Source organism: Ictalurus furcatus, chromosome 18 (assembly GCF_023375685.1).
Source record: "Ictalurus furcatus strain D&B chromosome 18, Billie_1.0, whole genome shotgun sequence".
NCBI lineage: Eukaryota > Metazoa > Chordata > Actinopteri > Siluriformes > Ictaluridae > Ictalurus > Ictalurus furcatus.
The window spans coordinates 24697814-24719017 of record NC_071272.1 but is presented as its reverse complement, the minus strand read 5'-3'; the positions used below and the strand labels follow the sequence as shown (position 1 = coordinate 24719017).

Sequence of the window (21204 nt, the reverse complement as noted above, 5' to 3'; positions counted from 1 at the left end):
AAGAGAAAATGTTTTCCTTCACACTGCTACGGGGCAGCAATAAAAGATTTCTGAGAGAACCCAATTCAATTAGAACCTGACATGTTCTCAGTGCTAAAACGGATAAATGACACAGGGACCAGTGAACATTGTGCCATTTTCCTCTGTCTTTCATGCGATTAGCCTTCATTTAACACATTACAGCTGGAGAAAAGCTGATGAAGACACACTGTCTGTGGAAAAAGTGTAAATTAGCTTAGGACAATATCGAACTCTTCTTCCTTCCGCGTTGTGCGCTGTCTGTGTCCACTGGTATGGAGATATAGTCATACTCATTTTATTCACACAAATTAAACACAAATACACAACAGTGTATGTTTAGAAGGCCGGAGGTATGACGGACTTCATAGCAACGCTGCATGCCTGAGCGGAAAAACATGCAAGAAATTCAGGCTCCAGCTCCGTCTGTACACAGCGGTACCGCATGTGGACCCGCTTAATGAAACGTCGCTGAGCAGATCAACCGTGTGACCTAATTTAAATGCCATGGCGTCATTTTACCGCCAGACGTTCACTCGTTTAATCAGCGTGGACGACGGTGTTTGTTTGTACATCTGCATATCATCTCATCCCGCGCATGCAGAGCACGTTTTTAAAATGCCGCTCTTCTTGCGCAAACTGACCCTTTTTCCCTTTTCTCCTCACGAAATCCTGCTCGCCGGATAACTTCCGCTGTTTTCATTCATCTCTTCGCGCTCAAGTTTTCAGTGCAGGTTAGATTCGATCGTTTAGATGAGATTTGTGGAGATAAATTTGTAGATAAATAGATTTGTGGAGATAAATGAATGACACGTATCCTATAATCATTCTGAGGATGTAAACTCTGGTTCTGGTTTTAGCTTTACTTTACAAAATGTGCCTTGAATTCCATGCAGTCGTTTCCACATCCAGTCACACAAAACGTAGGAAACGCGCAAAACTCAAGATTGCTCTGCAGCAGAAGCTGGAGAAAACAAACTGTTTACAACAAACGAGTAACAAAACAAAGGATTTCCATGATTCACATAAAAATAACCCTGACTGACAGTGGAGGGAGCTGAAATACTGTGTGTTTACTGAACGTCTGAGAGTGAAATTAAAGCCATAAAATGACGCTTGTTTAAGAATGATGCGCTTTATACCGTATAACTTTAAGAGTCAATTTAAAGCTTTAAGAAAATCTGCGAGCCGTGTCAAAGCCATACAAACATCTATTTATTCCACAGAACGCAAGGAGTCCTGGGTGTGACAGTGTAAAGTTCTTGGAGTGTTTATAAAGTTATAAAAAGTCCTGGGAGTGTTTAATGCTAGAAATGATTACACACCTGTAACTAACACGTCAGGTGAAACGGGGAAGACGGGGCTAACTTCACATTCGTGAAAATGTTGTTTACTGTTCGCATATACAACCTGAGCGACGTGAAGACGTGATAATCAGTGTTAATGAGTGTTAATCGGGGGCGGATCGAATGGAACCTGGTTTTAAATGGGTTTTGACAGCCACACCGCGTTACTGCGTTCAGCACGTACACACCCGCGGAGTGTTTACCAACAAAAACACACGTGCACACACCCGAATGACCCGAGTAGCCTGTGAACACTTCTATATGCAACTGGTATGATTCATCACACACACACACACACACACACACACACACGGTTAATGTCTAACAGTTCACACAGAGATATAACACACCTTGTATAAGCGAAGGCTCGACATCATGCTATGATGTATTTCATCGAATCAGAGCGTTTTGAGAGAAAGTCTTCACAGGTAAACACAAAGTGCTCTTACACAGTGCCGAGAGAATCTCCATAGCAACCAACGCCATGGAGACGGCCATTAAAAATCAATAATTCGTTCTGTTGTAAAGTGCTGCATTTCTCCTTTCCAAACCACGATTTCACGTTGAGCATTTTCACACACACACACACACACACACACACACACACACACACACACACGGATAATTAGATCCAATTTGTGACATAATTACATGCATATATAATTAATGATGCTTATTTTTGGCAATAATAGCAATTTTACCACATCACAACACGTCTCTTCACTTTTGAGCAAGCGTTCCTCTTAAAAGCATCTACAATAAACCATTTTCACCTTTTCCCTCTTCCTGATATAAAGAGTACTTTTCCATCGCATAAGCAATTCAGTTCATCATTCTGCTGCAAACAGAACTAATTTAGTCTGGGGAGAAAACCATTTCACTGCGGAGGAAAGAAACAGAGAGGAATGTAATTACTAGATGAAAAGCTCTTCCAGCGGGCGGGGGAAAGGCCGCACAAATACATTAGAGCAAAAGCTTAAAGAGAGCAATACAGCAGGAGATTTTCTCTTAACACGGTGTGTAGAAAAGCAGAATATGAAGATAAACAAGTGTCACGCAAAACGATAAGACAGCAGTGTGTACGTTACGCGAGTGAGACCGAGGGAGCGTGAGGAGTCGCAGCGGCGCTCGCGTCGTGTGGAAAGTTTCCGTGTGAAATGTAGAATCACAGAGTGCTCGGAGCTCCAGAAGACTCCAGAACAGTTTTACACAACTACTCTAGCATGTAACATAACGTGTTGTTTATTTATAGCTCGAACTAGCTTGTTGTCACTACACTCCTTCAGTGAAATTCAGCTAGCTTAGCACGTAGCTTTTTGGCATGACGTGGGAGACACTAACAACGCCGTCAACCTGATTTTGGAAAAAAAATCGTTCGATGCTCTGACTTATGAGGAGAGACTGAGAATTGAACAGGAGGCCAAAACAACACCCAGGAATGGAGCAAAAACAGGCTCTTTCGGCTCTCTTGGTACTGCGGATGGTACACACAGATGTGCTTTCTTTAAAAAGAACGGTTCCTATGAATCTGCCACGGGTTCCTGAGAGTCTAGGACATGACAGTTTTACAGGAGCATGCTGACCAGAGGCCAAAACCGTCCTCACATGCTAGGAGCCACGGATGACATCTGCAGATAGATGAAAGTAGAGACCATAAGGAGCCAAGAGAAGGTCGAAAGTCACGTGGGGGAGGAGAGACGTCAAAGCGAGTTCATACATCTGACAACTCAAATGGGGAAGACAGGAGACGATAGCAGGAACTCAAGAAGAGAAAAGTCAGCAGTAAGGATCGCAAAAACGACCGATCAGTCATCTTACACTCCTTTTTTATTTTGACAGCATTATCTTTATTTTCTTCTTTTTCATTGTCTTTTATATACTTTTTTGTCTGCAATTGTTTGATATCCGTGAGAGCAGAGTATTATTGTGAATTTTGACGATAAACAAAAGATCCAAAGGTTAAACAATAAAGACACATTTTCACAGCCTTCTTTACCAAGGGTGCCAATATTAGTGGACGGCGCTGTTGTTTTTTATAAACTTATTATAAAATGTGTTAAACTCGGATCAGGGCCTGTGTTCCTTCTCTTACACAAAAGTCCCAGTGGGTTACAAGTTGACAAAATAATGACTGCCATTTGCAGATTTGCAGTCCAGACTTCTAGATGATTATGATCGGGTTTATTGAGCGTTTAGACAGAAATGACCTCGTGTTCTCCAGTGTTCCTTAGGAACAGGGAAGATGAAACACATCACATCATTCAAACTTCATTTATTTCCCTATATACAGCACGTCTGCTTGTCAGAGCTCATCAGAGTAACTGATGGAAATGACTAAGCCACAAGAAAAGCGGAGGGTTTTTACAGATAATGATTATACTCAACACAACTCCACGTTATTCTGAATGTCAGCTTGCACTTTCACGCAGTTTCATGAAACAACAGAAGGATGACACTTTTATGCATTAATAAAAAAAAAAAAATGAACATTCAAGAAAAAAAAAAACCCACAGCACAAGTGTGTATGCCGACACCCTGAGTGGGCGGAGCTAAGCGGACAACATCAGCACAGATGCTTTTTCAATTTCAATCATAAATGTCACATCACTAAAAATAAATCTCAGTGTTTTGATAACGGAAGTCTCAGACCTCAAACCAAACACTTTTATTAGTGCGATTCCTGTCAGTACGCCCGAGTAAAAAGCACTCAGGATTGTTGGTGTGTCTATGCTGCTGTGTGAGGTTGTGTAAGCTCTGTGTGTGTGTGTGCGTGTGTGTGTGCGTGTGTGTGTGTGTGTGTGTGTGTGTCCACGTTTTTATTTTAAAATGTGTCTCATTAAATCCATCTTAACACTCCTAATATTCACTCTCAGACAAGACTAACAGCCTTATGATGCAAAACTCAAGCATTCTGCGTTCACTGTATCTGAAATGAAGCACATTCCAAACCTTAAAAACACGATTTCGAAAACATTCTAGCGTTTTCAATGACAAGCATCTCAACCAACTGTGATCATGATCTGATTTAATAACGAACCGTGCGATAGTTTAGGATCAAGGTTTGGTTATTGCGTTATTTTTTCTAATAAGCCGGTCTAAAAGCTGGTTCATCCAATGAGAAACTCAGCTGGAGTCACACACACACACACACACACACACACACACACACACACACACACACAGCACCACAATCCATGCTAAATTATGCATGAGCAGGTCTGAGTAAACAAAGGTGAAATAAGACAGCGGGTCAGAGTAAATAAAACATGATGAAGCCGAGTTTAACACAGAGGTTACAAAACCTTGTCCTCTGTTTATTCTGGGTTTTTCCTCAAAGCTGAAATTAAGCCGTGTTCAAACACAACTCGTGTGTACAGTTCAGCCCGATGTGGTCGGATGGTTAAAGTACATCCTAAATGATCATTTTATGAGTAAGGCATTAAACTAGACACACACTCGCACCACGAACACGCTCCACAGTGTGATTAAGCTTCTGCTGTACCCCATCCTCTCTACATAACGTGTGCTGCTCTTCTATTTCAAATCCTCAGAGAGTTTATAGCCTAGAATTAAACCTTATCGTGAAGATAGAAAGGTAAAAGCTACCAAAAAAAAAAAAAAACCTTTTAAATTCACGCGTACGTGAATCTAGTGTTGTGCTGCTTCACGGAGTTACTCTGAGTTCTTATTATGTTTAAGAAGACCGCTGTGTTCTTGTATGAAATGACCTGAACAGTACAGTTCCACACGGTGAGCAGGCTGGGGGACATGATGGTATGATATTTATACTGCGTGATAAATGATGTGACAATACACAAGGCACCGTGGGGCTAATGACCTTTTTAAAAGTTTAATTTTAAACCCAACATTACTGTTTTGCTGACAGTTTACTAGGAAATCTTTATCTCATGATGCATGTGGTGTATCGTAGAAATGCCCTGAAATATCAGGATATTGATCATGTGACTTCTGTTACTCCTAGCCCAAGATATTTCTAATAGATGTTTGTTCAGCAGAGATAAAACACAGACATCCAGACATTCATGTACGTCTTTGTCATTTGGCTTTCATAGCATGTACAACAGAAACTAAGTGAAGGAGTACAGAAAGAAAAGAAAAAAGGCACATTTTTAAAAAGCTGACATTCGGGAACACGTTGGGTTTTATGAGGCCATGAGGGCTGTTGCTCTGGCAACACGACCAATATCATAATCAGACATTTCCACCTGGAGCTAGTGGAAAAAAACTGTTGTGGCTAAGCAGAGAATGCCTGAACAGACACCCAAGTCTGATCCGTCTCTCCATCATAACGACGGGTGTCTAAAAAAGATAACTAAATCAATCACAACATCTATCACCAGGGATCTGCGCTCTTACTCAGGAGCAGACAAACAAGGCGTTTGTTTTTGTCCTGTACGCCTCCAAGCCGAGGTACAATATCCCATCCCGGCGTTTCTTCACAGACACGACTGTACACCGCTGTACAGCGACACAAACGCTCCAGTAATGGAGTCGATGAGAAACTCATGTCCACTGACAGCAACCTGTGAGTCATGGACATCCAGTGTCACTTACTGAGGAGAAAACAATCCATGTGTAGAAAAGAGATGCCTCGCAAATCTTTTCAGATCAGTCTAATCCAGAGCTTCACAACCTTTTGTAACTAAAGCCCCCCCCCAAGCCTCCTCTATCATGTGGCACGCCCCCCCAAGCCTCCCTTATCACGTGGCACGCCCCCCCAAGCCTCCCTTACCACGTGGCATGCCCCCTCCCCTAGCCTCCCTTATCATGTGGCACGCCCCCTCCCCTAGCCTCCCTTATCACGTGGCACGCCCCCTCCCCTAGCCTCCCTTATCATGTGGCACGCCCCCCACCGCCCAAGCCTTCCCTATAATGTGGCACGCCCCCCACCCCCCAAGGCTCCCCTATCATGCAGCATGCCCCCCCCCCATATTGGAGGAGACCAGGTATAATGATTATCTATAATCTATATCAAATCTATCAATATATATAACCTAACCTATAATCTTTTTTGACAGATAGATAGATTTTTTTGGATTTTGTGTTTTTGTACTTTTTTTAAATTACTTTTCACAACTTTTAGGATTTTTTATGACTTTTATATAACGGACAGGTGAGGAAGATGAATGATGTAAAATGTTTCTGAACACTAGAACTACTCTGAACAAGAGAACTGGGCTGTAATAACGTGGACTATTTTACATGTAAAACAGGTTGCATTATACTCGTCTTGCGTTCTAAAAACACTGGCATGTGAATGATGTAAATTAGGACGAAGGGCGCGTCTCGTTATCCGTGACACTGTTAAATCTCCGGCTCTCGGCCCCCCACTGAACAGAGCAGACGCAGAGAGAGAGAGAGGTGTGAGTGCAGCGGGAAAGCAAGACCTCGCGCGTGCAGGACAGTACTGCTGATATTTCGAAAGTCGCTAAGGTTTGTCAGCTAGATAAAAGGCAGATAAAAGGCAGATAAGCTCCGCCTCTCCCAAGGAAAAAGGAAATAGAGAGGGCGAGGGAATGTGGGGGTTTTTCATTTATGCACATTCTATTTGAAAAGCAATAAAATACACAGAGTACCCAAATGATGCAATGTCTGTGGTTAAAATAAAATAAAAAAAATTGTGCCTTCTTTCCAATCTCTCCAATCTCAATCTCGAACCACTGATCTAATTCATTCGAATGGTGAGGCCCCACTCCAAGATTCCCACTCCACCAATTTATATCTAAAGATATATCCAAGTCACTATAAAACTGTTAGTCTCAGACTACAAAAAGTATGAAAATGAAATGTTCAAAACGAGAAATCAAATCAATACTTACTATTATTTATACGGAAATAAACCCTCAGTTAAATGATCATGACTGTAACCTGTATTATAACTATAAACCTCTATCATTCATATTAAACAATGAAGTACAAGCTTAAAACAAAGACAACTAAAACCTTACCTTATACATGTGCAGGTGGTGGTCTTTTAAAGCTAGAAATAACAAAAACATCTCCTGGTTTCAGGAAATAAACATCAGATCAGATCAGATCAGAATAAAGATCAGATTTCTGTGTAAGACCTCACTCACTCCGAAGCGCTGCACCACTTTAGATCTGAACAAGAACATCTTCTTTTTTTAATCCCTATAACCCCATTATTGCTCATATATCACTCTATACCACATTACAGTAATCCCATTAAATAATATAAGATTTTATAAAACGTGAAATTATTCAAACGAGAGAGAAATGTTAAACACTGTGAGACACTCAAGTAGTACGCTGAATAAATATTAGAGCTACTGCTATTAAATGTTTAATATAGAGTTACTGATGTGCTTAATATCACTGAGACGGAAATAAATCCACTAGCTTGCACAGAAATGAGTGGAACTAAGCTAACAAATTTATATGACATTTTTATATTTCAAAGTTTTTCATTTTACGTGAAGTTTTACGACGCAACTACGTAGTCACGTCACCTGAAATTGAGTTCTCAGTGCCCCGGTGTGTAGTGAGCCAGGGGCCTTACAAGTGCCCCAAGTCATGTACAGGAAACATGGATTCACGACCTAGGGAGCTGATCGAGACACACCCACCCTCAGTACTTCCACATTTCAGCTCAAAACCTGCTTGCCTCTGCCAGGAGGTTCAGACGTGGCTTTCAACAAGATGGTGGATACATACTTCAAAATCAACACAGAAATGCTTAAAGAAACACAAAGTGAATATTTTGATATTAAAGATCATCTCAGTCTCTGGATTCGAACCTTACTGGAAACCTGAAGATCCCCCTACAAGCGTCTGCAACCTCGTCAAAAAAGACGCGTCTACAACAAACACCGTAAGCGTGACGTGTTGTGTCGCTCTGTTTATATATTCATTTTTGCTCGGTTTAATATCAGGAAGAGTCGCAGTATTTACAGAGGCGTCTGGAGGGTCTTCAGCCTTGTTTCACACAGAGACAAAAAAAAAAAGAAAAAGAAAAAAAGGAAACTAAATCGAACTAAAAATAAACATCTGCTCTGCACCACATAGCTCCGTCCTTGCTCATGCAGCCTGCGAGGAATTTCCTGTACACGCACACACAGTATTTATTCATTCAGAACTTTTTCCTTCACAAAAAGTCAAAAGTCAGAAGCAGTCCACAAAGTTTTGACTCCACCGAATACAAACAAATGAAGGAAAATACTGAAAAATGAGATCAGGGATTTGTAAGAGGTACGTGTATAGTCAGAGGCAAGGCTAGTGTTTCCCACACAGAGAAAAAAAAGATGTGCCTTCTTTCTAATTTGGCTGTGACACACACATACACACACACACACACACACACACACACACACACACACACACACACACACAGAGAGAGAGAGAGAGAGAGCGCGAGAGAGAGAGCAGAGCAGAACCTAGCAGTTAATTTTTTAGTACAAAACCTACAGCAAAGGAAAATAGTTGATGCTGCCTCTGTGATTCGATTTTGATAAAATCTGCTCATGCAAGTGGAGACACGGCAGAGGAAATGGCAGCATCACTCAGGTGAGCTCAGGTGCTTGTGAGCAGAACCTAATTTCACTTCTGGCCTGATGAGGATAGCTGGAAACTAAACAGGGGGCTATTAAGGTTAAAAATGATTTTTTTAAAAACTTGCACAGCTAGCTGGAGTGACGCTGAAGAGACGAGCCGTGAGGAAACGCCCACTGACGAGACCCACATGGCTGGATCGGAAGACGACATGTGGCCTCAGATTCCTGTTCTTGGCTGACAACAGTGGAACCCAAAGTGTTCTTCCAGCTGTTGTACTGTAACTCATCCGCATCAAGCTCTAACACGCCGTGTGTTCTGAGCTGCTTTTCCGCTCACCACGGCAGTAAAGAGTGGTTATTCGCGTCAGCATAGCCTGCCTGTCAGCTCCGGACGTTCTCTCTCATCAGCACTGCGTTTCCGCCCGCAGACCTGACGCTCACCGGATGTTTTTTTGTATTTCACACCACTCTGATGTCCGTTGTGAACATTACCTGAAGTTCTCGACCTGTATCTGTATGATTTTATGCATTGTGCTGCTGCCGTATGATTGGCTGATTGGATAATTGCATGAATGAACACTTATTACTCGTAGCGTTACTCATCCGAAAGCCTCAGATATTACAAATAATAACGTAACAGAAACATACGCGCCTCTGCTTTTACAGCAGCGTTCGAGCCATTAGCTGTGTCCATTAGGAACAATCCAGCTTTTCAAGAGGTCAAAACAGGTAACTCCCTCCACAAAATATTGCTGTATTTAGATGCTATTTTCATTTAGTTTTTTTGTTTGTTTTCTTTTCTCAGCACAGCAGATCTCTTCTGTTGGGATTTAACATCAATCAGTTTTCCAAATTCTCAGGATTCTGAACCACGGGTCCAAATAAGAAGCACATTCTGTTCACAGGATAGTGCCTTCAAATGTCTTTCAGCCTACGATCACTTTATTAAGATTCCTCCTGACCTCTCTGATCTTGCTGAGGTAAACACTGAACCCCTCCCTGCATGCACCTCTGGATGTTTGCTTCACACCCTTAAAATGGCATGTCCCCAATGACACTATGTACTTCAGCCTCTCCCAGTCAAAATTCCTGTGAAATGTTTGGCAGGTGGTGTAACATTTCTTGTCTGTATAACTGTATACCCCTGTAGTGTACTGTAGTGTACTGTAAGGAGGATCTGTCTGTCGTTCAGCTCATTAATCACTTCCTGACTGTGCAGCTCACCTGCAGTGGATAAGGGGAAAAGGTTTTTAAAAAGATGGGAAAATTGGGAATAACTTCTCTTAAGGACTTAACTTATCTTTATATGAGAACGATAAACCGAAGGAGCCATGCAACTTTTAGACTCGTCATAATCAAAACTATTGGCACCCCTCCACTCCTACGGGCGATGACATCACTTAGGTTTATGAGACTCTAGTCAGAGATATCCTTTTATAATATTGCAACACTTAAGAAATATTCTGCTAAGACTGCCTCATCTTTATCTGGAAAAAAAAACAAAAACAACCCACCATTTTGATTTCACAAAATGTCCGAGTAAATATGCTGTTATCTGCTGAAACCAGCTTTATCTTGTGATAACAACATAAATAAGTCAAGATGATGACTCGCATCTTAATCTCGTTAAATATTGAATTTATCATTAAAACATGTTTTTTCAGTGGTGTCTAAGATTTATTTTGTAACGAAGTTAACTCTTGCAGTTGAAACTGCTTTCTTCGACATGTTGGTCTATTTTCACTTTGGTTTATGGTTTCGTAAATTACCCACAATGCCTTGAAGGTATATACAGGTACGTTTCGTGTGTTCATTTAAAAAAAAAATAAAAATATCTGTGAGATCAGACGGGGCAGGCTGTGAGATCAGACGGGGCAGGGTTAAAAATGAAATTAAAGCCAGTGGGATTCGTCATCTCCCAACATCACGGCAAAACAGGATCACACCTGGAATTCTCTCGATAGTGTCATATTCTAGTTTATGAGTTTTAATCAGGTATCGGAAGTCACTGAACCCCAAAATAATGTCTCAGTTTTGCGCACAGTCACAAGCTGTCAGTCCGATCCGTCAGTGAGGAGGTCGGTGTGATGGATGAGGGATAAAGAGCTGAGAGTACAGTACTGCGAGTGAGCTGACTGTACTGTACAATCGCCGTGAATCCGTCATATCTATCTGTGACAAACATCATATTCAAATTATCTGTGAACACGAACACACTTGGAAATTCACAAGATCTAATTTGTGTAAACAGTTGGGAAGGTTCATGCTGGATTTAGAGGCAGTGAATGATATCTGTTATGAATTTATTCATACCGCTATATTATATCGCTGAATTCTCAAATCTGATTGGCCAGAAGGTGTGCGCTAGTTTCCTATAACAGCACGGCTCGGACAGTCGTTTCAGCTGTGACACGAGCGACAGGTTTATATTACTGTGCTCGTTCTAATACTTTATAGTTTCTACACCAACAGCTCGTACTCGCAAACCTTTACGGCAGGCGCGCCACGTAGTCTAAGGTGTTCAATAAAGGAAACGTATAATCGATGATGTGGCGAAGCTTTTTGTTCGGAGATGTTTATTTAACAATTACGGAAGCATACTTTGCAACGTTTCAAAGTCTTCAGGGCAGATTAGTTTAGCCTTTTCAATGACAAGCTGAATTTTTTGAGAAAGCGAGAGAGATAAAGAGAGAGAGAGATACAGAGAGAGATAAAAAGAGAGAGAGAGAGAGAGAGAGAGAGAGAGAGAGACAGAGAGAGATAAAGAGAGAGAGATAAAGAGAGAGAGAGAGACAGAGAGAGATAAAGAGAGAGAGATAAAGAGAGAGAGAGAGAGAGAGACAGAGACAGAGAGAGAGAGAGAGACAGAGAGAGAGAGAGACAGAGAGAGATAAAGAGAGAGAGATAAAGAGAGAGAGAGAGAGAGAGAGAGACAGAGAGAGAGAGAGAGAGAGACAGAGAGAGATAAAGAGAGAGAGATAAAGAGAGAGAGAGAGAGAGAGAGAGAGAGAGAGACCGAGAGAGAGAGAGAGAGAGAGAGAGAGAGAGAGACCGAGAGAGAGAGAGAGAGAGAGAGAGAGAGAGAGAGACAGAGAGAGATAAAGAGAGAGAGATAAAGAGAGAGAGAGAGAGAGAGAGAGAGAGACCGAGAGAGAGAGAGAGAGAGAGAGAGAGAGACCGAGAGAGAGAGAGAGAGAGAGACAGAGAGAGAGAGAGATAAAGAGAGAGAGAGAGAGAGAGAGAGAGAGAGACCGAGAGAGAGAGAGAGAGAGAGAGAGAGAGACCGAGAGAGAGAGAGAGAGAGAGAGAGAGAGAGAGAGACAGAGAGAGATAAAGAGAGAGAGATAAAGAGAGAGAGAGAGACAGAGACAGAGAGAGAGAGAGACAGAGAGAGATAAAGAGAGAGAGAGAGAGAGAGAGAGAGAGACAGAGAGAGAGAGAGAGAGACAGAGAGAGAGAGAGAGACAGAGAGAGATAAAGAGAGAGAGATAAAGAGAGAGAGAGAGAGAGAGAGAGAGAGAGAGAGAGAGAGGAAGCGGCTGGTGAGAGAACGCTTGCGAATTATGCAAGCAATAACAGAAACTATCTTGTAACTAACTTGTCTCTCTGTCTCTCAGACATTTCTACTGTTATTAAATCATAATGTTATACAGAAATGTGGGAAATCCAAGCTGATTTAAGTAAAAAGATATTTACTGAACCATCTAACGCTGCACACATTCCTGCCAGAACGTAAAGAGAGTCTTGGGGAGGTTTGTACGGGAAACCTTTCAGCAGCTCTTACTGCCCACCAACACGCCCTTATTAATACAGCGGCTCTGCAGTCCAGCAAATAATATCAGGAAAGACAATACTTTATGACAAGAAGCATCACCTATTATACATTTACAGAGTTTGTTTGTGGTAAATATACAACCCCAATTCCAAAAAAGTTGGGACAGTATGGAGAATGCTAATAAAAACGAGGCGTGATTTGTAAATGCACTTTGACTTGTATTTAAACAAAAACATGTATAAAGACGAGGTGTTTGATGTTTTATCTAATCAACTGCATAGTTGTTTTTTTTTTTTAAGTTAAACGTTTATTTTGAAATTGATGCATGCAACACGTTCCAAAAAGTTAGTACAGGGGCAATTTAGGACTAATAGCGATGTGAGAAGTTGAAATAAGAAGGTGATGTGGAACAGGTGAGGAGATCGTCTAATCAGAGTACATAAGGAGCCTCCAGAAAAGGCCGAGTCCTTCAAGAGCGAGGACGGGTCGAGGCTCGCCGATCTGATACAGATGCATCAGAGAATAATCCAACACTCTGAGAAGAGCATTCCCCAAAGACAAATCGGTAGGATTTTGGGTGTTTCACCTTCTACATGCACAATATAATTAAAATATTTAAGGAATCCGGTCAAATCTCGGTGCGTAAAGGGTGAGGCTGAAAACCACTTCTGAATGCGCGTGATCTCCGATCCCTCAGACGTCACCGTCTTAAAAACCATCACGAGTCTGTAATGGAGACCCTGACATGGGCTCGGGAATACTCTGGTAAACCTTTGTCGGACGACACCATTCGCCGCTGCATCCACAGATGCAGGTTAAGGCTTTACTATGCAAAGCAGAAGCCATACATCACCACTGTCCAGAAGCTCCGCCCACTTCTCTGGACTCGGTCTCGTCTGAGATGGACAGTAGCACAGTGGAATCGTGTTTTGTGGTCCGACGAGTCGACATTTCAAATAGTTTTTGGACAAAACAGCCGTGGTGTTCTCCGGGGTGAAGAGGAAAAGGACCGTCCGAGCTGTTATCAGCGTCAGGTCCGAAATCCAGCGTCCGTCATGGTATGGGGCGTGTCAGTGCCCATGGTATGGAGGCGTGTCAATGCCCATGGTATGGACCTGCACATCTGTGAGGGCAGCATTCATGCAGAAAGTTATGTACACATTTTGGAGCAACATACGCTGCCGTCCAGAGCAGTTTCCAGTATAGTACAGGGTGAACCGAATTTGCACATGACTCTTTTTGTTAGTTTTTATTGCATTTTCCATACTGTCCCAACTTTTTCAGAATTGGGTTTGTATAATAAATGATGTCACATGTGGTACAATTTTCCTACCATAATTAAACTGATCTAAAACTAGAACACTACAGCATAAAACTTTATAGCATGTTATTATTTTTTTGTGATCCGGTCGTTTGCGTTAAACCCCGACTCTAAACAAATTTATTCTGTCTGAGATCCCAGACTCATGTAATGAAGTCATATCTAAAGTCAAGTGCAAACAGACATGGTTGTTTATTGTCCCGTTCTCAATGTGTTCATGATAATAACTCATTTAAATCCCGTCTGGTTTCACTGAGCACACACACACAGCACCACAACTCACACTTCTGTACACTCTCCAATGACGCTAACACAAAAATTTAAGCAAATCAACAGCTTAGTAAACATCTCTGGTCTAGAAATGATTACTATACCTCTTCCTGTGACTATTTATTACAATATAACTGATATAAATGTGACTCTGATGCACTGAAAAGATTTATTTAAAAAATGCACATCAACCGACTATTCCCTAATCCTTATTCCCTAATCCTTATTCCCTAGTCCCTATTCCCTAATCCTTATTCCCTAATCCCTAATCCCTATTCCCTAATCCTTATTCCCTAATCCCTATTCCCTAATCCTTATTCCCTAATTAAAGTTTAGTGTAAGAATGTTTAATGTTAACACAGTTAAACTGCAACTTGGGCTTTTAAAGACCAAACCAATTACACAAATGATGTTTTATTATTTTCTTTTTGTCTTAAGTGTAAAATGCAGTTAGAAATCCCAATCTCTGCGTTATCATGGCAATAATTGAAAGCTCCGTCTCAATGCATGTTTTTGTAGCTATGAATCAACTAGTTATGTAATTTGGATAGATTTAGGCAACATTAAGGCATTTACAGGACATGTGTTACATATACCTGGCCACGCCCCCTTCTTTTCTCTCTTGGTGAGGTCATATCCTTTATACTGCTCTCTCTTTGAGGTCATTTCCTCATACGGGTTTTCATACCACTGCTATGCTGATGACACTAAGCTCCTCCTTTCATTTCCTCCCTAAGACACTCATGCTTCTGCTCAGACCTCAGCATGTCTGGTGAACATCTCGTCATGGAGGGCAGCTCATCACCACAACTAAATTCCAGCAAGACTGAGCTGCTGTACATCCCTCGAGATCCCTCGAGATGCATCCCGATGTCAAGATCTTGTGATCTCAATGTAGAGCTCTCAGACCACACCGTCTGACAATGCGGGGAGCCTTGGACTAGTCCTGGACAACCAACTAACCTTCTTACCTCACATCGTTAGCCTGACTCAATCGTGCTGGTTTCTTCTTTAAAACATCAGGAGAATCAGGAGGCCATTTTTATCCACAGACGCCATTTAGGTGCTTCATTATTCCACCGTCATCTCAAGAGTGGATTGCTCCACCTCACTCCTTGCAGGTCTGCCCTGTGTGCTTTCTGACCCCTGAAACTGATCCAGAATGCAGCAGGACAGCCTGTTTTCAACCTCGCTGCGTTCTCCTACACAACCCCATTGCTGCATTCCCTCCACTGCTGTCCTGATGCTTGCCTTCAAAGCCAAAACCTGACCCGCACCTGAAGACACTTTGCAAATCCTGCTCTGAACCACATTCTTTGAGCAGCATGACGTGACCCACCATCCCTCTAGAAACAAAGAAGACATGTGCATCAAGGTTCTTCTCCGTCCTGAAACCCGGGTGGTGGAATGAACTCCTCCAGGCTGAATATCTGAGTCTGAGTGGGAAGCGCTGAGTCTGCACTATGTACTTAAATTTAATTAAAAAAAAACAACTCAACTTTTTCTCAACATTTTCCGCTTGATAATAGGAAAAAAATATGCTGGATCAGATGTATGTATATATATATATAAATTTAGAAGAAGAAGTCTTTATTTGTCATGTACACATTACAGCACATTCAAATTCTTTTTTCACATATCCAAGCTTGTCAGGAAGCAGGGGTCAGAGATAATACAGCGCACCGGGACCAGATATGGTTAAGGACCTTGCTCAAGGGCCCAACAGCGGCAGCTTGAACACCTGACCTTCTGATCAGTAACTCAGAGCCTTAACCATTGAGCCACCACTGGCCTGAGGGGTTTCCTATACCAGGAGTCGAACCCGGGCCTCCTGGGTGAAAACCAGGACTCTCTAGCTGGCCTTTGAGCGAGGCCCTTAACCCTATCTGCTCCTTCCTAACAAGCTGGGAGATGTAGAACACGTAGTCCTCGTTAGTATAGCGGTCAGCATCTCTGCCTGTGCGGGGTTTAATTCTCCAATGGGGAGACGCAAATTTGACCCTTATTATATTCACAATGCAAGAGATTTTTGTGTGAAAACTGCGTTTTTGTGCAAGTCATGTCTTTAGTTAGGTATTAGTTACCTCTATTTTTTTCAGTGCTTTAAAATATATATATATATATATATATATATATATATTATAAACCCTGGTATTTTTAAAAGGAAAACAATATCAGCTGGGCATCGATATTGGGTGATACTTCATTTAGCCAAGATTAGGGTTAGCTAAGATTATCCGGTGAAAAGGTTATGAGAGGTGGCGATAACAAAGATTACACACTGCAAATGTGTAGATATAGGCAAATGCTTCAATAATAACAACATCCTGCTAAAAGGCACTAATTTGATGACAAATTAATTCACATAATTTGTCGGTAAATGGTCTGCACTTATTTAACGCCTTTTAACCTTAAGCAGTTCTCATTCACACCCACACACACCCACACACACACACACACACACACACACACGCGCGCGCGCGCCAGGAGCAACGCAGGGTTCAGTGTCTTGCCCAAGAGCACTTCAGCACATGGAGGGAGCAGTTATCGAACCACCAACCCTGCAATTCGAGGACAACCCAATCTACTACTGAGCCACAGATAGCTTTCTTTTATCAGAGAATATGTGATACTTCCTCCTTTGTGATGTTACCGTTAGTTTTATGGCATGAATGAAGAATATTGAAATATTCTGGTCAATTATAAACAGAAGATGTTTTCCTACATCTGTGCTGTTAATTAAATCGTCCTTCAATTTATTTAATAATACGGCTGTTTAGCCTACCACTTGTACCTTTTAATTAGGCTGCATATAATCAGTTCTCTTACACACACACACACACACACACATACACACACATATACACACACACGGACACACACACACGCACATACACACAGACATACACACAGACACGCACACACGCACACACACACACACACACACACACACACACACACAAACACGTAATAAATAGGAACAGAGTGTAAGCCTATAGGTCTAACAGTCCTACCTGTTGTATGTGTAGGTAGAAGCATCTCCAAATCCATTTCCCTGAATCCAGCCATCACTGCCAGTTGGCAAAGGGGCGTACAAGCCTAATACAGGCTTCTGGTCTGGTAAAGAAGTATTGGCACCGTAGTGGTATGACTGGCTGTCCATGCTCAGATTGACGGACGCTCCATGATGCCCAGCCATCGTCGTCATCTGACAGTAGCCTCTCCTCTCACTTTCATGCTTGATCACACCAGGTGTACACAACTGAATAAAATCTGCATCTTTCTCCGTCTTTATGCCAGGAACATTGAGGTTATGTTCCAGAGTCTGCTGTGGATGTGCTTTATCATTGCCGTTAATGTTTTTTCCGGGCAGAACAGGTTTGGTATCTTTCAGCATGCTGCTATCGACGAGCGGTGTGTCCTCCACTGCCAGGGAAGGGAAAAACGCATCGTCATTTGCCACACAGAACTCGTTGAGGTCTGAAAGAGAGCCAGGTAGCTCCAGACTCTGTAAGATATCCAAGGTGTTCTCTTCTAGCAGTCTGTCATTCCCAGACTCGTCTTTTTCCGTCTGGTCATAGGAGCCAAAGTCATAGTCAGATTTATTCAAAGTGGAAAACTCCTCCATTTTGAATGTGAATGCTTCAGGGGTTCGAAAGCACAACTTGTCGGAACTCGAGGTGCGGTTTAAATCGGCGATGCTCTCGTCCAAAAGAGCCAGGTTATCCTTCAGGTTAAAACCTTCCTTCAGCTCCTGCTGCATCTTGAAGGCTTTAGTGCCTGGCTCTTGAGCATTGTGTCCCATCGGTAGCTCCCTGTGAGCGTTAACGCTGCTCCGTCCATTCGAGACGTCACTGGAAGAGGAGCTGGTGGGTACGGTGCTCCCTGTGCTTTGCAGCAGGTCTCTCATGGGTTGATCCTCTAAAGATATATTCTTGGCTGGATTATTCAGCCAACAATCCATCTCTACAGGCTGTCAGACACAAAGATATGGTCATTAGTAACTCAAGAACATTTTATACTTAATGTTGCAGATATCACATTTGCATTTATTTCTCAATAATAATAATAATAATAATAATAATAATAATAATAATAATAATAATAATTCGACACTCCAACCTGTAAAAGCAAAACAAATCTAACAAAACAAGTAAAAGAACATCTGCGTTTTGCTTGTTCATAAACCGCACAAACAAACAACTTTCTGATCATTTTTAGTGTATTAAAACTATAAATAGTCTCTCAAAGACAAGACGCACTTTATTCAGTAATATAAAAAGCATCCTGTGGTACTTTTGTGCAGCCAGAGACCCCCTTACAAAGTAAAATACATTCTAAATGACCCGCTTTAAGAACAACATGTACCATCATAACATTTTGTCCACGCTTTCATTCCTGAACATTCGGCTCAGCCATGTGTACGTTTAAAACATCGTGCATTAATCAGACTCTCGACGTGATAAACAACACCAAACAACACGATAACCAAATAATAAACATGACATCACTGATACTAGATGTTCATAATCTCAAACGCCTACAGGTGATTAAGAAATGAAGCAGAAAGAAATAATAATAATAATAATAATAATAATAATGACAATAATGACAATAAAATAAAAGGAATGAGAAATGAAAAGGGAAGAAATAATGATAATAATAATAACAATAATAATAATAATAATAATAATAATAATAATAATAAAGTCAGTAGCCAAATCCTTCTGGTGAGAATGAGCGTGAGGTCTTTTTTTATGTATTTCTTATAATTAATTTATAACTAATATAATGCATGAATATATCATTCATATATTGAATTACTAATCATATTATATTAATATCATATCTGTTCACACGTCATAGAGCTTCTCAACACACACACACACACACACTATATATACATATATATATAAATATACATATATATATAAATATACATATACATATATATATATATATATATATATATATATATATATACACACACACACACACACAGAGAGAGAGAGAGAGAGAGAGAGAGAGAAGCATAAAAAACTTTGTCTGACTGTAAAACTAGTTTCAGCTGTTTGCCACTTGTCCTCTGTCCTTGTGCAATATAAGAACTCATTAACATCTATGAATGTCCTTAAACTGGACACAGACCGTCTGTGACTGTTAGTGAAGACTTTATAAAGTGTAGAATGTAAAATAATCTGTAATGATGATAAAATAAGGTACAGAATCACTGCAACCTGTTGGCTGTGCAGAGCTACTGCAGTCCGAACCCTGCTGAACAAGGAGGAGAAGACTACAGACCAAATGAATCCGAAATATAGTTTATAACTCACTAAACTCCCTGCTGTGTGGACCACAGGTCAGACAGGTCACAGGGTGGGTGCAAAGTTTAGATTTAATACAGCAGATTAATAATCTGGGTTACATCTCAACTCTGACGGGTGTCATGAAGTTGTTGTTGTTGTTTTATCAGAAGAATGAAACAGAAACAGGGAAAAAGAATACTGAAATATTGAAAAGGAAAGAAAAGCGTTTTGTTCTTACCTGCAGCAAATATTCACCAAGTGACCGAGTTCATTCCAGTTTATCCTGAGTAACAAAGAACAAACAAAAAAACAATTACATTTGATTAAAAAAAAATCGACTTCTTTGTCTTCTTTAATTCTGTCACGACGAGTTGCGTCTTTACTTCCCCCGCATGTTAGAGTCGAGTCCACACACACACACACACACACACACGCTGGAAATCTAGCTTTGCGATCAAAACGTTTAAACCGGGTTAAAATCTGACATTAATCTCATCCGTTAATTGCTCCTAGATTAGACTGTGAATGCGCTCAGCTCTACAGGCGGTTAGGTGTGGTGTTAAAACTGCGGAATGACCAACATTACATAAACGGGGTGTCAGCTGGATAGATTAGATACAAAACCAGAGAGACAGACAGACAGAGAGACAGACAGACAGACTCACATCTAAAGCCGTGGTGTTGGAAGTGAACGCCTCCGCAAACCCTACACAAACACTCCCGCTGTCCAAGTGTTTAAAGCGGGCACAAAACTCATGCCCATGTCATCAGATCAGACGTGTCATCTGTTTCTCTCTCTGCTGGATCAGATATCAGATTGGACGCAAAATTCCACAAAGAAAGAGTCCGTTATGTAAAACCCTGCAGCTGGATACTCAACAACTGGAGTCTACAACTATAACTACAGCCTGGCGGGCAGTTCTTATTTATTTACATTTTTCACTTCATCAAACAGCGGGTCGGAATCCTCTCGTTTGGTTCTGTTGTTGTTGTTGTTGTTGTTTGTTAAAGTTTCAGTATAAAAAAATGAATAGAAAGTTGCGCAGGAGAGCCAGGAGGTAAATGGCGCAGTTGTGTGCGGGAGATGATGAACGGGGCGAAGTGCACGCGCGTACGGAAGAGAAGCAGCGAAGCCAAACCAAAAGCTCTCTCTCTATTCAGCACGACACCGTAAAGCTAAAGTTAAGGTTAAGGTCATGCCCCCTGACGTCATGAGCAATAAATCCTCCGCGTGAACCCTGCGCCACAAAATAATAACAATATTAAAGAATTAATAAGAAGAATAAGAAGATTTAAACTGCACGCACAGCGAAGACTTTGAACAGAGCGCCGAACGCGCATGCGCAGTAAACCCCGTCCTCCTGGTGTTTTTTTTTTTTTTTTTTTTTTTTTTTTTCACGGCTGTATTTCTATTTATTTATTTGTTTATTTATTTCCGTGACAAGAAGGTGAATAAGGTGTCCCGATCCGGAGATGAAACTCCGCGATGGTGTTTGTCCTGATGTCCCTTACGGCTGTGATGAAGTTTGTGAGATCTGAAATGATCTGAATGACTCGTCCGTGTCAGAACAGAGTTATTTATAGAACAAGTTCCTATCCAGTAGATCTGGGGAGAACTTCTAACTCAGTGCAGGAG

The 21204-nt window shown here is 41.4% G+C and overlaps 1 protein-coding gene across 4 annotated transcripts in view; it reads right to left on the bottom strand.

Annotated features, from left to right (window-relative positions):
• LOC128622446 (glucocorticoid receptor-like) overlaps positions 1-20894 on the bottom strand; it is a 40247-nt gene extending 19353 nt beyond the window's left edge. For 2 of the 4 annotated variants that reach the window (XM_053648965.1, XM_053648968.1), the window contains exons 1-3: positions 20234-20621; positions 19807-19851; positions 17277-18235 (exon numbers count right to left, since the gene is read on the bottom strand). In XM_053648965.1, the coding sequence (XP_053504940.1) occupies positions 17277-18226 (950 nt within the window). In that variant the 5' untranslated portion in view covers positions 18227-18235; positions 19807-19851; positions 20234-20621. The other 2 variants (XM_053648967.1, XM_053648966.1) reach the window with 2 other exon arrangements.
• Between the last annotated feature and the right edge of the window lie 310 nt (positions 20895-21204).